Raw genomic sequence first — 16,570 nt, forward strand, 5'->3', positions numbered from 1 at the left:
TACATCTGGAATGGAAGGTCCTAGACTCAAATCCTATGCAAGCGGTCCCCCTATGGCCGCACACCCGGTATTTCGGGTTAATATCCTCCTTCTGGGCCAAAATCCTATAATCATTCCAGCGCTACGTCGAGTCAAGCATGGACCAGTTTGCCGACTAGTTCATTCGTCGTTACGTTCCGCCTTGGACTCCATCTGTAAAAGTTCCAAAGTAGATCGGACGTTGTCAAGCCACACTTGGTTCGCCCTCGAGCATTCACCTGAGGCATTGATGGTGATTTCCGCCTCGTTCGCAACACACATCTGCACAAATTTTGCGATCACGTAAGGGTTTTGGAGGGGCGATGTCACTCTCAGTCTTAGATCCAGCCTGATCGTTGACCTTCCGGCAAGCTTCTGCCCCTTTCTGCTCAAGTTTTGCACCAACTGCTCGCGAAACCCCCTTTCCGGCAGTAGGCCAGGGCATTCCAAGGTAAGTTGTTTGTAATCTGTTAGGTTTCTCAACCACCAGAGCTGTCCACCATGCAGCTCGAGATCTTGCAGACTGGCAGAACGCTTCGGTCTTAGAACGGCAGACATGACGGAATGCCCGGCATTGGCAGTCAAGCTGACTGAAAGTCGTCTCAGGTGTTTGCAATGCTGGAGAATGGGATCCAACTTAACTGCATCGACACCCCCGATAGCGGTATATGTCAATTCAGTTAAGCCTGCGATGCGGGACCGATCCGCTTCAATTCCGTTAAGCCCCTTGCAATTCTGGATCAATGCTTCCACCAGGGTCGACTGCTGCAAGACAACGGCTGCCGCATCAACCGAGGGTTTAGTCATCTCCAAGCGAAGGAGCTGACTGCCGCTGGATCCACGAATTTCAAGCGAAGAATGCTTCCAATCAATATTGCTTGAGGAATCGACGTTATGTTTCACTATCAGAATTCGCCCCCCGACGTCGTGCCTTTCGGTCACGGTTGCTAGCAGGTGATTGGGTGTGTCTGTGTCAATCACCAACTCCTCGAGATTTGGGTATCGTCTCAAGGGACATCGACTGTATAGCTTCATTCGTCCGAGAGAATCGCGCTCCAGATCCGATTGCGGAATCGTGAGGACTAGAACGCTTTGTGCGACGAAATGTAGCCGTTCCTGGAGGATGAGGGACAATCTTTGATCAAACCCCAATCTTGACACGCCCGTTCGCCACACAACCGAGTAGCTCACCATGCTGCAGAGACTCTCGAAGATATAAGAGAAATCTACATTCCTCATCTCCCTGTATAATCTTTTCGCAGCGGTGTCGAAGCCAGCCTTTGAGATGAGTAGGCAGTTCGCCATATCTCTTTTCGCCTCGAGATGACCGTATATCTCCGCCATAATCAGGCTGTTCGCGAAGACGAGCTCTCCCGCCGAGCTAGTCATCCGGCTCATCTTTGACTGCGACTCTTGCGGAATCCTCGTAGGGGCTTTGGCCTGGTTTGTGTGTCTGAACAAGAGGTACGACTGTCACGTTGAGACTTATCAGTCTTGAATTTTTCGAGACCTTGGAATGGGCAGCGGCTCACAGGACCGGATACCGATATCTTGAGTTGGAGGAATACCGCCTGATACAGAAGATTATCGGCAGCCAGATGAAAATCTGATAGATTGGGTGATTTTGTTTAGAGCCGTCAAAGTGGAGAGTAGGGCGCAGCTATGCGTTGTTCAACAATCCCGGAGAGATAAGGATACTGCAGACGTCACAGTATTCTATACAGCGAAGCAAAGGAATTTGACGACCGTCGAGGAGGCGAGTCGTTCGATTCGGAACATTCTTCGGTATTTTATGATCAAAGCCCGGTGGCGATCAGCGATGGAAACCTTTTTGTACTCTCGAACATCTGCAATATCCGCTTTCTCGCTTCTTACCGATTTGCTCCTTATCTCTATCGAGGATTATCAAGGTATTGCGACCGCGAGGATAACAACGTTCATTTGGAGGTATCGAAACGCAAGGAGCTCAGCCACAGAGCCGAATGAAATACAGATCAATACGATACAAAGACATCCGCATATATTTCTACCGCTCCGCCGCTAACCGTTCTCATCTCGACCATTCTCTGCATTATCGGTACCGGGCTACTCCCGGTGTGTAGTAGTCAAGTTCTTGATCGTTTACTTTAATAAGTTGTAATCGCAGACGAGCTACGATTGACAATCAGTATCATCCCCTTCGTGCCTCACGGTTGGGACTAGTCTCACCATCTTAGCCAACTTGACGCTCTTGGATCGACGGGAGAACCTTTCGGTAACCTCGTCCATTGTTCGGTAGGGCTCTTTGGGGTGCCTGTCGGATCTCCTTGCGATATCGCATCGTCCAAAGGATATCGTCTACCCATCGCCCAGTGGTTGTTGTTACATCGTCGTCCTTGGCTTGCAAAACGATCGTTGACGTAGGCCCGGTGACCCATTGAAGGATATCTGCCATCAAAGCCTGGCTGATGATCGCTTCGCACTCGTCGATAAGTACGGTCAGATCTTGAAGGGGGCAGATTTGGCCTTTCGTTCCATGGGCCACTGCCGAGATCAGTGCCTCCTTGAGTTTCTCCTCGTCTGCGTTCGTCACCCCGAAGCATTCGAGCTTCAATCGTTGACACTGGGACAATGGAAAAAGCCACGATAGTGATGCTCCTTCAATGTGGACGTCCTTTAGCGTGGCAGGTCGGCTAGACAGACAGTCCAACAACTTGTCGTGATCTTCCGTCTTCTTGACATGTACTGAAACAATATCCAGATCGGGAAACAAGGTCAAAAGCTTGACCAAGTCCTCGCCGTCAAATGGCTTATGACACCATTGAAAGGCGCGCAGCTTGGCCAATCTAGAATCCAACGCTTTGATCGAATCTAAAGGTCGTATCTCTTGCACTAGATCATCGAAGAATGAGTCTCGACCTATAGACTCCCAAGGATAACACCTTATCCTGCTAACGATTTTTAGATCGTTGGGAAGGCCGCTCCAATAATGCCAGTCCTCGAGACGATGTGCGAGAGCCCCGTTCTCGTCGCGTCGAGGCCTGTAATTCAAGATAGCGACGAGCTGGAAACGATCCGGTATATGCATGGTAGGCATTTCCCAACCTTCGTTCTGCACACGGACGACCTTGAGAGCAGAGAATCGCCTGACGAGGTGTTCAAGTGTGATGTTCTTCTTCTCGAAGTCCAGCTGTGAGATCTCACAAGATCTCACGGATCGCTCGACGGTACTCAAGCGATCCTAACGGGGAATCATCGTCAGTCCACTTATTCGCTGTACCGGACTGTCAAGGGGAGATATTTGTAGCATACCAAACTACAGCCGTTGATATACATGCTGCTTCCATCCTTGACGGTAAAATCACGATAGAGCTCCTTTGCTGCTCGATTGCAGTCCATCTTGCACGTCATCGTGCAGCTAACCAGATCCTTTTTCTTTTCGACGTATCCAAATATCTTGTCCATGCACAGGTCGTTGCCATGGACCAACTCGGCTGCGGTGGTCCTTAAGTTCGTGGAAGGTGCAGGCGAACTAGCGCGAGCATCGACGGCTGCAATAACGTTGCTTGGTTTGTTTGAAATAAGAGAGCCGCCGGATTCGTCGGAGGCGCCGGACATATTGATCGTTTCGAGAAAGAGTTCTCGACGAATGGTTGATCGCTCGAGTGAATGGAAGCTGTTGAACGGATAGATCCAGCGACGATATCTCGCGTAGTGAAGCGAAGGAAATATCTGATCATCCTGGAGATTGTTAAGGCTAGCTGTTCTCGGCGAAAAACCTGAATACGTACACGTACAGCGATCAATAGGACAAAATCCTTCCACAAGATCGATTCCTTTCTCGATTAGTGCCTTACGAGTAGCGGACTTGTTTTTCTCGTTGCAGGCGGGGGTTAAGGCAGGTCTAGAAGGGAAGAGGAGATCCAGCGTGGGCGTCGGCTTCTTTGGGTTAAGTACAATAGCATCTAGTATGATCGTGTTGAGCACCATCTTATGTGAGTCAGCGTAATCGAGTAGCGTGATATGTAAGCCAGTCTGGACACAGGAAGAAGCAAAAGAGCTCAAAGGACGATCCACGAGGATCGGCGGGATCGCTTCGTGCGCGGTTTCACCGAAATCTTTTTGTCCTCTAGTGTAACGTCCTTTGAGGACGTTGTTACCTGCCCTCTTCATGATTACGGGGTTTGAATTCAGAAATACTCACCCCGGCCGAGTCACGCTGGAATCAGGTGCGCCGAGTGATAATTGATCGGGATTGATCGGCATCAAGTTGTCTAGCAGCGGCCTGGAATTGGGTTGAAATTGAAAATCGATTGTGTTGTTTCATGAGCTTTTAATCGACAAAGACGAGAGTCTACATCTCGTAGACTAAGCGAGAGTCTGTAACATAGCCGACGATGACTTGAGACGCCATCTTAGATTCGTGAAGAACGTTCGTGAGATTGGTAATAGCATAAAGGGGAACTCGTAATAGTGATCCAGAGACATAGCCATGCTCTTGTCGGATAAGGTAAATCGGCTTTTTGGGTGTTCGTAGTATGGTTTCTGTAAGACGAAGAATGACGAGGCGGAAGGCGAGATTAGAAGGCTGGAACGTTCGCGAGTGATTTTGCGTGAGACTGTCGTCCATCCGTTGATACACACCCTGTCGTGAGTGCTCTAGCCTGATTGTCCGATCAAGAGTCGCTGTTCAGGCTCGCATGGGGGGCAGTTTCGATCAAGCGAAAGCCTGGCCCGTCGTAGATGCGCTTCGCTTTTTCCTTCCCTAGTTGCTTGACGGCGAATCGAATCTTCTTGACCCATCCAGTCAGACCGACATCATGGCACGTTATTGTAGGAATGACCTCGGTAGAGACTCCGATGGTGACTTCGAGATATCTAGCGAGATATCTAGCGAGGACTGGAACATTCCGTTGCGCAAAGTAACATTCGGATTGTAATATCAAGTACTGCATAGCAGAGTCTTGTGAAGGGGACGAGACCGCCTCATCTGTAGCTTCATGCAACCAGTTGGTCGATGGTAGATTGCGGAAGGTCAAGGAGACCTGGTGACATTTGCGGAGGGACGAGATCCACTCGATGGCAGCGCCGCCGAGGGTGACGAGCTTCAGTGTGTCTGACCTACTCGCTAGCGCAGGTCCTATCTTGTCGGCATTTCGAGGGTCTTCCTTTATATCGACGGAGAGCTCGACAAGCTTCGGACAGACGGATAATAACGCCACGAGATCATCCGCTTCGATTTTCTCGGAGTGCTTGCATACGAATGTATTAAGATTTGCGAACACCGAATCGGGATTCTGAGATCTGGCTGCCAAGGTCGTACGGACATGAAATATGATGGATGCCATAAGACGATCACGATAAGGTAGGTTGGTCAGGGTGGTGTAACCGTTGTGCCAATCTCTGATCCAGACTGCCGAAATGGTCGATATGGAAGTTGTCGCGCTTCCTGGTTCCGTGGGAGGAAAAAGCATTTCTTCAGTCCTGAAGGAGCCTTTGCGGACGAGTACCAGTCTGCTAGGCAAGATGAGCCTCTCCTGGATGATGAGACCTGGATCGTATCCCGTCTCTGCATAGAGTCTTCGAGACAATTCATCCCATATTTCGAGGGTTTTGAGTTGAGGAAACAGCAGCAATGGTGACTCAATAGCGGCGCCATATTTTTTCCACTCGTCTTCCGTGATTTGTAGGGTTTTAACGTAACGAAGCATCGTTCCTAGTCGCCCCTGTATCTCGTCAAAGAGAAGTTCCGGGGTCGAAATCAGGATATAGACTTATCGCTCCTTCTGATAAGGATATCGTGCTCACAAGATCACATCCCGACTCGAACATGTCCATCACCCTCTCTCGCTCCATGCTCCGATACAGTTCCTTTGCGACCCTCTCGACATTGTCCTTCGATAGCACGAGGCACTCGACGAGCGTTCCCTTTCCCATCTGACCGTAGATCTCCGACATACAGAGATCGTTGCTCCACACGAGCTCCGCAGGCGATGGGTTGATTCCGTACGAGCTAGGTCTTTCGATAGATGGAGTTGAGGCTGAAAGAGAGGCAGTGTCCTCGTCCGGACCAAAGGCACTGCTAGTAATAGATTCGCCTTCGCTCAGGCTATCGTCATGATTGTAGTGCAGAGTGTGCTGGTGATAGGTTGCTACGGCCGGAGATGATGGTGAATGTTCTTGAGTATCGAAGATTTGACTGATAGCAGCGACGTCGATCATAGAGGCGTGGTCCCTTTGACGCATCGTCTGCCCGAACTGCTCCCACGCGATACCGACGATTTCCGATAGTTGTCCCATCAATCCGGTCGCACCAGCAAGCCACGGGTTGTGAGTGAACATGGCTGGATGCGGATGATCTCTGATAGGTTGACTGGCTGTTGTTGTTAATGAGTGAATGTGCTAGCGACTGATAAACTTGGGTCCGGATTTGAGTAGAGATTGTGACCTGCTGAGGACGACACAAATGTCGGTGTGTGAGCTTGACGCCAACCCACAAACGTCTCGCTGAGACTACACACCTCTCCAGATCGTAACGTGTACGGGATGGTCTGGGGTAGTCCGAGAACCTAGAGACTACTAGCTGTTTGATGCCGTCGAGATATACGATTATACATCATACAAGGTGCACTGATCGCACTGATGATGATCGTGATATCGTGATTCGTGCTTGTACGATCGTGGTCAATCGTCAGATCGTCATCAGCGCGGAAGCAAAATCAGCTCGCGGGGTTTCAGACAACCTCGTTGTCCTCGCCCAATTGTCGTTCGTCTCGCTCTGGTTCGATAGACCGTATCTAGTTTGGGACCAGCCATATATCGGGTCTTACAACGTCTCGGTCAGTCACTTATAAACCCACTCCGGTTGGCGAGGATACGACAGTCTCTCAGCCGATGACGCTGTTCGCTGCAAGCCTGCACATAGGCAAATCCGCGCCGAACACATGTAATCAAGATAATCTAGTTTACAAGTTCTTCATCAGATGCCGGAGACAAGACAGAAAAATCAGGTATAGGTGGTCGTCCCAGAGATGGGAGACCGGACTTTCGATACGGAATATGACAAGAAGCGGATAAGAGACGCGATATATCGGGTCCGAGCGACCCGCAGTCGATATGGGTTATGCTGAGCGACATGTCGTTATGCGATGAAATCGTTGTGGTGTGAACGGTTGTTGTTCGTGTCCGGGTATTTGAGATGCTTTGGATATTGGCACGAGGTGCTCGTCGATCGGGACTGAGTCAATGATCGTGTGTCGTGTCTGAAACCGTCGGTTGAGATCATGCAAGCGGAGATCCGTCGTGACAAGTATCTCTCCTGGTTCGATTGATTTTATGAGCTTCCCGTCGGTATCGAATCGATCGTGTTGTTCGAGTTGGATTGTGAGAAAGGGCGATGGACGATACAGTATGTGTCGGGCCTTGAAGCGTTGATCTTGTGTCGTGAGTAGGATCGTAAAAACGGAAGTATGATGATGCTAGATCGTAGGTATATCTTGATTGTGGGTCGTTCCAGATCCTTCGTCTTTGTGTATATGTTGATTAGATTTCGTCTGAATTGTCTCGTATGTGGAGATACTCTCGGCATCGCCTTGTACGACCGATTAGGGCGTCCGCATGATGAGGTATAAGAGGAGCATCCCGCCCATAGATGTGATGGTCAAGACCTGATTGTCGAGTCGAGTCGGGTGTTCAAGATGGTTCGAGAGTCACCGCCTACGGATGACGTAGCCATCAGAAGGTGCAGGCTTTACCAAACGATATCCTTTCGTCTTCTTCGTCGCCCTCCGCTGCTTCAATTCTGCTTCCCTCCTGATGTGCGAAAATATGGTTGAGACTGCGTTCCGGTAATACCTGCAATATCTGGGATATTCCATCTTGCAGAAAAGGACAGACTCGGTTGTCACGGAGTCTACTAGCTTTGCGACAGCAAAGGGGCTGGGTATATTACGCTCAGGCAACTGCAGCTTCAAAGTAATATCGATCGGATGCTGCTGAGCGGTAGGATCAACACCCGCGACAACATCGAGAGCCTCTTCCAGCATCCACTCTGCTGAAGGCGCAGTATTGCACTCCAGATAGATCTTCTTGCATGACTTCAAGCTCGGCAACCATCCCAAATCAGCGTTGATGATGGAGACATCCTCAACCTTCTCGGATAGGTGGGACAGCACTGCGGAACCTCTGTGGACTGGTCCGTTGTCAACCAGCGCGACGGACAATTCGAGCAGTTCCGGACAGAGAGACGTGAGAAGGCGCAGGTCGGAATCCGTTATGGGTACAGAACGGGGTAGTCCGAGAACCTCTAAGCTCCCAAGTCTTCGATCGCCATTTGCCTTCCCGTCAAAGACTGATTGAGCATGGTTGACCAATTCCGCGACCAGATCTGTCGCGTCGCAGGTGCAGTTTCCTGGTGTGATTGTGATCTCGACCAGCGCAGAGGATGAAGCTCCTTTAAGATCGAGACCGAACCAGCTCAGATCATCCCAGTCCGGCCGGAACTCCCGCTCGATCCAGATCTTGACGCCGGATACTATATATCGCGTAACGGTTATAGCGGTGGCATCCATGAAATAATTGTCGTGGCGGATGCTGATGTAACCGACGTTGGGGAATTGGTCCAAGATCGATCCGTCGGTGATGCTTGGGATATCGTAATCTTCAATCTCGATTGCCTTGACGGCGCGAAAGACGGGTTCCAAGCGTTCCTATCAGGTCAAGAAGGATCATTTGGTTTTTCAGCCTGGTTTGCCGCGGTGAAATCGTATCTTGAGCTACTCACGTAAGGACAGCCCAGATCTATCATCCGGTGAATTGAAGCTTTGCTCAGATCCCGGTACAAATGCTTCGCAACTCGCCCAAAGTTATCTTTCGAAGCCAACAGGCAAGAGAGGAGATCTCTTTTGTACTCGATGTGTGCGTAGACCTCGGACATAATCAGGTCGTTGGTCCAGAATAGATCGGCAGGGTCTTCTGCCATCCGAACGAAGGCCGTGTGGGTAGCGGGCGATCTCTGGTCAGATCCTTGGGAGAGAGACGATTTGCCAGCAGGCGAGTTAAGAGATGACGGTATTTGAGGAGGAGGTTTATAAGTGGGAGCCGCGAAGGCGATGGGTCTATGGGCAGGCTCGTTATCGACGGCGATATGCGAGGTGGTTTTCCGAGTATGTTCGTCCGTATCGTTGTCTACCAGCGCAGGACGAGATGGAGCACGCCTCCAGAAGCGACGAACCAGTCCTGATAGGTAATGACGCATGGGTTGAGTTGTCGATGTGGTATGTAGGAATAAAGGAAGGGTGTTGAACGGTTGACTTGAATAACTTGAAAGAGGTCGCGATGATGAGCTTTGTTTGTCACCTCGTGCGGAGAAAGCAACGGCACGACTCACTTTGCGACAAGTCGATCTATACTCCTAGATAGCCAGGCTTTCTTCAATCGAAGTTCGAGAACCCCGAAGCTAGGCTGCTGGACTTATGTCGTTTTTGCTAACAAGACGGTCCGGAACGTCAGCTTTGTCGACGAGGCCGGAATGCGCCCACTTACCGTACGGAATGCGTTGCTAGTTTTTTTTAAGCCAAGATATATTGTTTGTGGGATTGTGGGATGATACGAGCTGTTTGAGTTCGTTGAATCGTAATTCTGGCGACATCAAAGTTAATCAGAAAAAAAAAAGATTGATGAGGTTGTTCGAATATGTTTGTTTGTTGTTCGACGACCTCGAGGTCAGGGGAATGCTCCGGAAGTAAATCCGCATCCGGCGTTTCACCGGACTAGACGACAAGTCCCAAATTCGTTGATACTGAGCAAGCGATATACTGACCGACGTACATTTCAGAAGGACTACTTCTGTACAGCGGCCGCGAATTATATCTGCTTGTCTACCACTGTATGTCTTACAAAACTATCGTTGTGACTTATGTAGATGGTTCCAAAGCATATCAGGTCGTATCGTCGTGAAAATGTCAATGTGGTCTTTCTCGAGCATGCCGCCGTCCAATCCGGTCTTTATCCAACACAGAGACTATACTGGCGCTGTGTTGTTCGATGAGATGGATACGATTCGCGTGTATAGCGAGATACCCGGTCCGATAACGGGGATGCTACCGATTTTAGGGAAGCGGAGTGTCTCGAGGGTTCTCGATCAATCGAAAGCCCGGCGGTAGCTTGCTGTTTCGCCTCATCTGATTCACACGCTGTTCCTCCCGAGCGAAGCTGATAGTTTCTCGCAACTGATCGATCCATGTCTGATTGCTGACATCCCTAGCATCGCCAGTGATTATGATAGCCGCATCCGCCGTTACCAAGCCGAGGATGAATTTGGCTAAGACAGAGTAATTGTAGTAGAAGGCGCTTCCATCCCAAAAATGCAGGTGCAAGTATCGCACACCAGTCCTGTAATGTCGGTTTCCCGATTTGGCCAGCGCCAAGATCGTCTCTTTCATCCAAGGCACCATATTCCCGTCGATACTGCAACTCATGTGCAGTTTGGGCACGAAATAGAACAGAGGCAGCCAGTCCAACCTGGCTCCTCCGAGGTGAAGTTCCTGGATTTGCCCCGACTTGAGAGATTCTGGCATGTCCTTGATGCTGTCTAGCATTATAGACAGGCTTCTCATGGATGGACAAGCGTGGACAAGCTGTGCTAAGCAGTCCATGCTGACAAATCGATCGCGACCGATGTTGTCCAGAGATTGAAGGCTGGCGAATAGTTCCGTGTCTTCGTCCGTTTTGTCACGAACTTGAGCGAGAGTCTTGATGATCGAAGCGGATATTTGGCTGTGAGGGACAATGTCCTGAGGGTCGCAGCTTTGGTTGATCCTGAGTGAGATGAGGGTAGCGGCCGTCGAGCCTTTCACCGGGATTATTGGACTTGTGAAGCGATGGGCATTGTCCCAAGGGATTGAGGCTTTGATCAGGATGGTCCGACCTTCCAGCTCGTGTCTCTCTCCGACGGTTAAGAGTTGCTCCTGTACACTGATCAGTCGCAACTCTTCCAAGTGCCGAAACTTTCGGAACGGTAAGGATTCAGCAACTGTCCAGCATCCCTTATCTTCATCCTTCTGAATTTCATCGTTAAGGAGACCACCTGGCCAATCGAGTACACGCACGTGCTCCGAAATCCGAAGAAAGCGGTCCTACAACCAAGGCAAATCATTTGGTTTAGTTCGATCAGACGGATGGGCCATTGTGATCTTTGAGACAGCGAAATTGGCTTACGTGACCACACCATACTTCGAGGCGGGCTGCAATCTCCAAGTCCAGTTGACGATATAGAATTCTGGCCACTTCCAGCCATCCGCCTTTGCATACCGCCAAGCAGCGTGCCAGATCTCGTTTGCGTGATATCCATCCGTAGATCTCCGACATGATCAAGCTGTTATCGTATACCGACTGTCTGGCCGACGTGACGACATCCTTCCGACCGGCATCATCTTCGGCTCCCGATTCCGCCAGGATCGTATCCTGAACCGGTTCCGTCATAACGTCCGAGACTGCCGACGTTTAGAGCGGCTTTCGAGGATAGAGTAGCTTTGGAAGACTGCAGTGGATCGCTGCTGAATGCGGTAAGGAGCCCGAACGCTCGACAAGTTGTAGCGGTGCAGGACCGAATATCCCGTGATCTCGATCCGGTTGAGAGAGTTAAGATTCTTTCTGGAGGGCTTTAGAGAGCAAACTTGAGTGTTGAGGTGTCGAGAGCTGGTAGGACGGCGGGGTTTGGCTTTGTCCGCAGCCAACGCGAATTCAAAGGACCCGAAGGACGCTTGTCACACGAAGTACTAGTAGATTTTCCGTGATCGCCTCTACTAATGAAGGCTCTTTCCCCTCTACAAAGCTACTTCGAGCAGCCGCAGGCTTGGGCTGTGGAATATCTAGTGGGCTTAGCGATGTCCGGTGAGCGTGTTGACCTGTGCCACATCAAGAAGGTGAATGGAAGTGAGTACGGGCAGGTGATTTATCGTGAGGAAGAAGCCGCTAACCCACAATCGCGAAACCGAACTGTGCTGTCTTCAGCGGATCAGCACACTCCACGTGAGAGTTCCTGCGAATGCTAATCCACAGGAAGAGTGTCGATGGTAGTATGAAAGGTGTTCATGCAAGCTTCCGGAATGTTTGCAAGATGCAAGACGTCGATCTCGACCGACTCCGAAACGGAGGAACTCTCGGTTTCATCACGACTAGAGGTTCGGTATGATGGCTGACGGACATCGGTACATCGTAATGTCCGCTAAAATCGAACTAGCGAAAAGAAACAGATCTATGGCATTCGAGCACAATTCATGATCGCTGTGTCGAGGTATGTTCGGATCTCAATCGAGATTGGCCGGATCTACGAAGCTGAAACGTATTCTAAGTCGTATCGTCATGGTGTCTTGATTGAGTTGTATTCTATAGCTTTCTCTCCCTCGCTGAACGCGGGTCAAGTCGCCGTCATCAGTGCTGAGACTAAGCCAGGGCAGGGACCGAGCCCGCTGTCTCAAATGAGGACGGACTAGATCTGAGGCTTCTCGATCAAGCGATACCCTGGGCCTGTCCTCTCTTTCTCTCGCTGTTCCATCTTGGCGATTTTGTCCTCCTGTCTGACCGAGTCGATTTCCGCGGGAAGAGAACCGTTCCCGGTCACAACGATCTCGGCATCGATCGGAACGAGGGATAAGATAAACCTAGCCACTGCCCGGTATTTGTTGCCAATATCGAAGTAATCGGTGACATGTAAGTGCAGGTACCGCACTTGACTTCGGGTCTGCACATCCCCCTTCGGCTGCAGATCCTGCGCAATCCATTCCAAGATTTCCGGATCTCGTTTTAACTTGCAGCTCAAGGAGAGTCTTGGGATGAAAACGAGACTAGGCAGCCAGCTCAAGGCGGCGCCCTCGATCTTCACATCATGTAAGCGAGGCGCAGTCTTGAGGATGTCGGGCAGATTACCTAGATTATGCAGCCGAAAGGCCAATCTGGTCAACAAGGGGCATCGTTGTAGCAGAGCCGATATAGCGTCCAAACCGATCTCCGGAAAGACGAAGCTTTCGAAGGACCGGAGCTGGGCGAACAGCAAGACTTCTTCCTCCGAAGCTTGTGCATTGCAAAGGTGTTCGCGCGCGGCTTTCACGAAGCCCTCCGCAATAATGTAATCGATTCGTTCGCAGTCGTGCATGGGAATGGTGATACGCCTAAGACTGGAGGCTGACGAGCCTTTGACCTGGATCATCGGGGCTTGTTTGAATCTGCCGTGCACATTTGATTGGACCATGATTGCTCGATCGCCAAACATGTGCTGCTCTTCGACAGGCAGCCCGCGCGGCAAATCAACTATATTCAACAACTCCAGGTTGAAGAACATTGTCAGTGGCACAACAAGAGTGCAGTCATCGCAATGCCGGGAATGACCGGAGCACCTGAAGACGGTCACACCGTCTGCTATGTCCATCTCATCTTGACGACACCATGTGAAGCGAACGAATCCCAGGATCTGTGCGGTCCGCTCCTAAACAAACAGTCAGAGTGAATCACATCAGGCCATTAAGCAGGATAGTCCGTTTGAACATAGACAGCAAAGGGCACTCACCGGACTGCTCTGGTGGTGCAGAGGGAGTAAGTTGCGAACACTTCCCTGGCGAAATAGGACCCGAGCTGCCTCTTCCCATCCGGACTTGGATAACAGCGTGCGGTTCTTCCTATCCGCAAATCCTGGCAACCAGCTATAGATCTCCGACACGAGGAGGCTATTGGCGTAGACCGATCGCGCAGCCGATGCATCGCCGTCCTCGAAATCGGTTACATTGACGGTATTGATACTCGTGGGACGGGTAACATCGTCCGTTTCCGACATGATTCCGTAAGCTCCAAAGAATCAGGTACGTATTTCGCAGCAATGACCGAAGTGATCCGTGATAGATGAGAAAAACTCTCGATCGCTTGATGGTCGAAGAGCTACGGCCCGATCACGAGCTCACCAATATGCGGCGTGAGACTGTGTATGCGTGCGGTCGCGACGTAGGCGATGGAAGGTAGATGCGATTCAATGTCGAGTTCCTAGCTATGCTTGCTATTGCTTCTTGGAGTCGTGCGAGAAACTAATCGTTTTCACGGTGCAGGTTTAAGGGTAGCCAGCGCGAGGAGGCTGCACCAGGAGCCCTGAGTTCGACGTTTGATTGGTTGGTCAGTATCTAGCTCATGTGAACTCTAAGCCTGAAAATGCAGTATGGCGAACCAAACTGGACCTCGATCGTTGACGATAGTATGATAGCGTGATGGATACTGAGATGATTAGATGTAACCGAATCAACCACGTTCAGGTTGCTCATTGGGGATTTGTTGATAACCAGACCGTAGAACAGCTTATGACGTGTATATATGCGCGATTCGTTGTGATAAACCCTATTATAGTGAGTAGTGCAACATCCTCGTAGCCTCTCTCCCTAGATAGTGTACAACCTCGGTGTCTGCAGTCCCTGCTTGTCCCCCTCGATATCAGTCTGCTCATCCTTCAGTCGACTCTGGATCCTCCGGTTCGAAAGCCTATACTGAAGATGCTGAAGAATCGAGACGAGCAGTCCGAGGCTGACGAGACACACGCAGATCTTGAAACCTCTTCGATACAGCGGCGCATCGTCGCCTCGAAGCAGTTGAGATCCCATCAAGGCTCCAGAGTTGGCCGCCATGACGACTGGAAGGTAGATAAAAAATGTTCAGCCTGCTAGACCATATCGAATACTATGATCCGAGTATAGCGACACTCACACATGGCCATTGCCACAGATCTTTGTTGAGGTGTCGCGCAGTTCAATGAAAGCCACGTAGCATTCAACGGCTGTGAGCGCAGAACTTCTATATCAGTCTCGTCCCCACGACAACATTCGATCCTGAGATGCTCACATGGTACGCAGCATTGAACCCCTGAACCATGATCAGAAGCCCGTACTTCAACCACCGGTCCGTCGAGAGCGACTTTTGTTGAAAAGCGACCCAGAATAACCAGAAAGTTCCGATGGCGGCGATGACGAGCGGACCCCTAATCCTAGTTTTGTCGCTAAGGTAACCGAAGGCGAAGGTGACGACGAGGGAGATCCAGCCTGCGACTGATGACAAAGCGTTGGCTTGTAAAGCTACGAAACGATAATCATGGACGTCATCAGCTTCTCGCGCCGCAAGCGGATCATGCCAAAGGTATGATTCACTCACTCTCGAACTTGAACCCCTTGATCAAGGTCGGCGTATAAGTCCCCATAGCTCCCGTAGGCCCAATCAAACAGATGGCCATCAAGACATGCGGCCAGACCCTCCAATTCCCCAATGTCCCCAATATATCCTTCTTCACTCCCAACTTTTTGCCCGAATCCTTCTTTGCGGAATCGTCGTTGTATACTCGGGCGACGAGGATCTGGCGTTCTCTAGCGTTGAAGAGGCTGAGTTTGGGGAATAGGAGAGAAGAGGGGTTCGTAGGCGAGGCGGGGAGGATGGAGGCGAAGAGAAGGGATACGAAGATGGCCATACATCCTTCGACTGCAAGAAACACATTACCAATGATCTCAGCCCTGTCTCCGTAGCGTTATCGTGATCGCTAAAACGCCTGGACTTACCGATCATCATCCATTGCCACCCATGAAGCGTCGGATACCTCTTCCCAAGCGGTAACAACCCGTACGCCAACAATCCCGTAGTAGCGGAAGCCAACCCGGAACCGAGGAAGAAGACCGAGTTCCTTGCTGCCAGCTCGTTGCGCTTGTAGAACGTCGAGATTACGTACAGCGAACCTGTATAGACAAGATTAATAATCGAGGCCAGAGAGTCAGCTGTAGTTGCAAAACATAATACTGATGCTGCGGCTCACCTGGAATGTACCCGCATTCGACCACCCCCAACATGATCCTCGAAGCCAAATACCCTCCATACCCCTTCTGCAACGCCTGCAACGTAGCTACCAACCCAAACGCAAAGACCTGGAAGGACAACCATACACTCGGCCCTAAGAGCTGTAAACAATAGTTGCTAGGGATTTCTAGGAGGATGATACCGAGGTAGAGGAGGGATTGGCCGGTGTTGAATTGATCTTGCGTTATGCCGACGTTGGGGAGGAAGTTGTCTGTTAGGGCGTTGGAGATGTTGCCTCGTTCGAGCTGCGAGGTGAGGCGGAGGTAAGCATACGGAATCTCTGATGAGTCGAGTCGGCACAAATCCCGACTTGATCTAGTGGGTAGGAAGGAATGTGCGGAGACTTACTTGAAACACGTAGAACCCTAGGAAAAGGATCGGCATGACGATCAAATCCAACTTCCTCCTCACCGCCTTATCCTCCGCCTCGCTGAAGACGACTTCATCCTTGCTTCCCGAAGCATCCGAAGAGAGACTGACAGCGCCCGATTGTTCGAGCTTGACAGAGACGTCGTCCTCTTGTTTGGCCTCATCGCTACTTTGACTGTTGCTACGGGCGGGTGTTCGGGCGAAGTCTAGGCCACGGATGGCTTGTTGGGTGGTAGGATCGACAGACATGATCGGCGCTTGCTGAATGGTCACGATATCTAAAAGACAGAGGCGAGAGAGGCCACGAGATGTTTGAGAAAAACAGATATGACGG

At 50.6% G+C, this 16,570-nt stretch overlaps 7 protein-coding genes across 7 annotated transcripts; all 7 read right to left on the reverse strand.

The window, feature by feature from the left end:
• Positions 1-159: 159 nt before the first annotated feature.
• HD553DRAFT_324455 (uncharacterized protein) lies at positions 160-1,416 on the reverse strand (the record flags this gene model as incomplete). The annotated part of the gene is made up of 3 exons (XM_046181498.1): positions 160-797; positions 846-1,134; positions 1,210-1,416. 3 exons carry the CDS (start codon positions 1,414-1,416, stop codon positions 160-162), a joined length of 1,134 nt encoding a protein of 377 aa, XP_046035941.1.
• Positions 1,417-2,030: 614 nt separating this feature from the next.
• Positions 2,031-3,187, reverse strand: HD553DRAFT_335677 (uncharacterized protein). Its single transcript, XM_046182203.1, has 2 exons — positions 2,227-3,187; positions 2,031-2,169 (listed from the first exon to the last, which is right to left on the reverse strand). Exon 1 carries the CDS (start codon positions 3,092-3,094, stop codon positions 2,231-2,233), a length of 864 nt encoding a protein of 287 aa, XP_046035942.1. The 5' UTR covers positions 3,095-3,187; the 3' UTR covers positions 2,031-2,169; positions 2,227-2,230.
• Positions 3,188-4,292: 1,105 nt separating this feature from the next.
• Positions 4,293-6,615, reverse strand: HD553DRAFT_335678 (uncharacterized protein). The gene is made up of 4 exons (XM_046182204.1): positions 6,519-6,615; positions 5,806-6,448; positions 4,642-5,723; positions 4,293-4,542 (listed from the first exon to the last, which is right to left on the reverse strand). Exons 2-3 carry the CDS (start codon positions 6,337-6,339, stop codon positions 4,674-4,676), a joined length of 1,584 nt encoding a protein of 527 aa, XP_046035943.1. The 5' UTR covers positions 6,340-6,448; positions 6,519-6,615; the 3' UTR covers positions 4,293-4,542; positions 4,642-4,673.
• A 1,052-nt stretch (positions 6,616-7,667) lies between these two features.
• HD553DRAFT_46938 (uncharacterized protein) lies at positions 7,668-9,642 on the reverse strand. Its single transcript, XM_046184247.1, has 4 exons — positions 9,541-9,642; positions 9,386-9,482; positions 8,780-9,317; positions 7,668-8,705 (listed from the first exon to the last, which is right to left on the reverse strand). The coding sequence occupies exons 3-4, from the start codon at positions 9,251-9,253 to the stop codon at positions 7,707-7,709; spliced, it is 1,473 nt and encodes a 490-aa protein (XP_046035944.1). The 5' UTR covers positions 9,254-9,317; positions 9,386-9,482; positions 9,541-9,642; the 3' UTR covers positions 7,668-7,706.
• Positions 9,643-10,008: 366 nt separating this feature from the next.
• Positions 10,009-11,641, reverse strand: HD553DRAFT_46960 (uncharacterized protein). Its single transcript, XM_046184248.1, has 2 exons — positions 11,215-11,641; positions 10,009-11,132 (listed from the first exon to the last, which is right to left on the reverse strand). The coding sequence occupies exons 1-2, from the start codon at positions 11,476-11,478 to the stop codon at positions 10,107-10,109; spliced, it is 1,290 nt and encodes a 429-aa protein (XP_046035945.1). The 5' UTR covers positions 11,479-11,641; the 3' UTR covers positions 10,009-10,106.
• Positions 11,642-12,487: 846 nt separating this feature from the next.
• HD553DRAFT_342784 (uncharacterized protein) lies at positions 12,488-13,825 on the reverse strand (the record flags this gene model as incomplete). Its single annotated transcript, XM_046182800.1, has 2 exons — positions 12,488-13,480; positions 13,562-13,825. 2 exons carry the CDS (start codon positions 13,823-13,825, stop codon positions 12,488-12,490), a joined length of 1,257 nt encoding a protein of 418 aa, XP_046035946.1.
• Positions 13,826-14,361: 536 nt separating this feature from the next.
• Positions 14,362-16,563, reverse strand: HD553DRAFT_296919 (major facilitator superfamily domain-containing protein). The gene is made up of 7 exons (XM_046178530.1): positions 16,216-16,563; positions 15,827-16,112; positions 15,576-15,749; positions 15,178-15,498; positions 14,872-15,101; positions 14,737-14,806; positions 14,362-14,662 (listed from the first exon to the last, which is right to left on the reverse strand). Exons 1-7 carry the CDS (start codon positions 16,483-16,485, stop codon positions 14,415-14,417), a joined length of 1,599 nt encoding a protein of 532 aa, XP_046035947.1. The 5' UTR covers positions 16,486-16,563; the 3' UTR covers positions 14,362-14,414.
• Positions 16,564-16,570: the final 7 nt, after the last annotated feature.

This window comes from Filobasidium floriforme, assembly GCF_021052385.1.
Source record: "Filobasidium floriforme strain CBS 6241 chromosome Unknown HD553scaffold_13, whole genome shotgun sequence".
Classification (NCBI taxonomy): domain Eukaryota; kingdom Fungi; phylum Basidiomycota; class Tremellomycetes; order Filobasidiales; family Filobasidiaceae; genus Filobasidium; species Filobasidium floriforme.

Bases quoted from the DNA above. Each gene is read 5' to 3' on its own strand.
- HD553DRAFT_296919 (XM_046178530.1), bottom strand. From the start codon at position 16,485: ATGTCTGTCGATCCTACCACCCAACAAGCCATCCGTGGCCTAGACTTC. The intron at 15,102-15,177 runs GTGAGTGAATCA...ATCGTTTCGTAG, and splicing joins CAAGGGGTTCAAGTTCGAGA to CTTTACAAGCCAACGCTTTG. The intron at 14,663-14,736 runs GTGAGTGTCGCT...TCTACCTTCCAG, and splicing joins ATCTGTGGCAATGGCCATGT to TCGTCATGGCGGCCAACTCT.
- HD553DRAFT_335678 (XM_046182204.1), bottom strand. From the start codon at position 6,339: ATGTTCACTCACAACCCGTGGCTTGCTGGTGCGACCGGATTGATGGGA. The intron at 5,724-5,805 runs GTGAGCACGATA...GACGAGATACAG, and splicing joins TCGAGTCGGGATGTGATCTT to GGGCGACTAGGAACGATGCT.
- HD553DRAFT_335677 (XM_046182203.1), bottom strand. From the start codon at position 3,094: ATGCCTACCATGCATATACCGGATCGTTTCCAGCTCGTCGCTATCTTG.
- HD553DRAFT_46960 (XM_046184248.1), bottom strand. From the start codon at position 11,478: ATGACGGAACCGGTTCAGGATACGATCCTGGCGGAATCGGGAGCCGAA. The intron at 11,133-11,214 runs GTAAGCCAATTT...CCTTGGTTGTAG, and splicing joins TCGAAGTATGGTGTGGTCAC to GACCGCTTTCTTCGGATTTC.
- HD553DRAFT_46938 (XM_046184247.1), bottom strand. From the start codon at position 9,253: ATGCGTCATTACCTATCAGGACTGGTTCGTCGCTTCTGGAGGCGTGCT. The intron at 8,706-8,779 runs GTGAGTAGCTCA...TTGACCTGATAG, and splicing joins TAGATCTGGGCTGTCCTTAC to GAACGCTTGGAACCCGTCTT.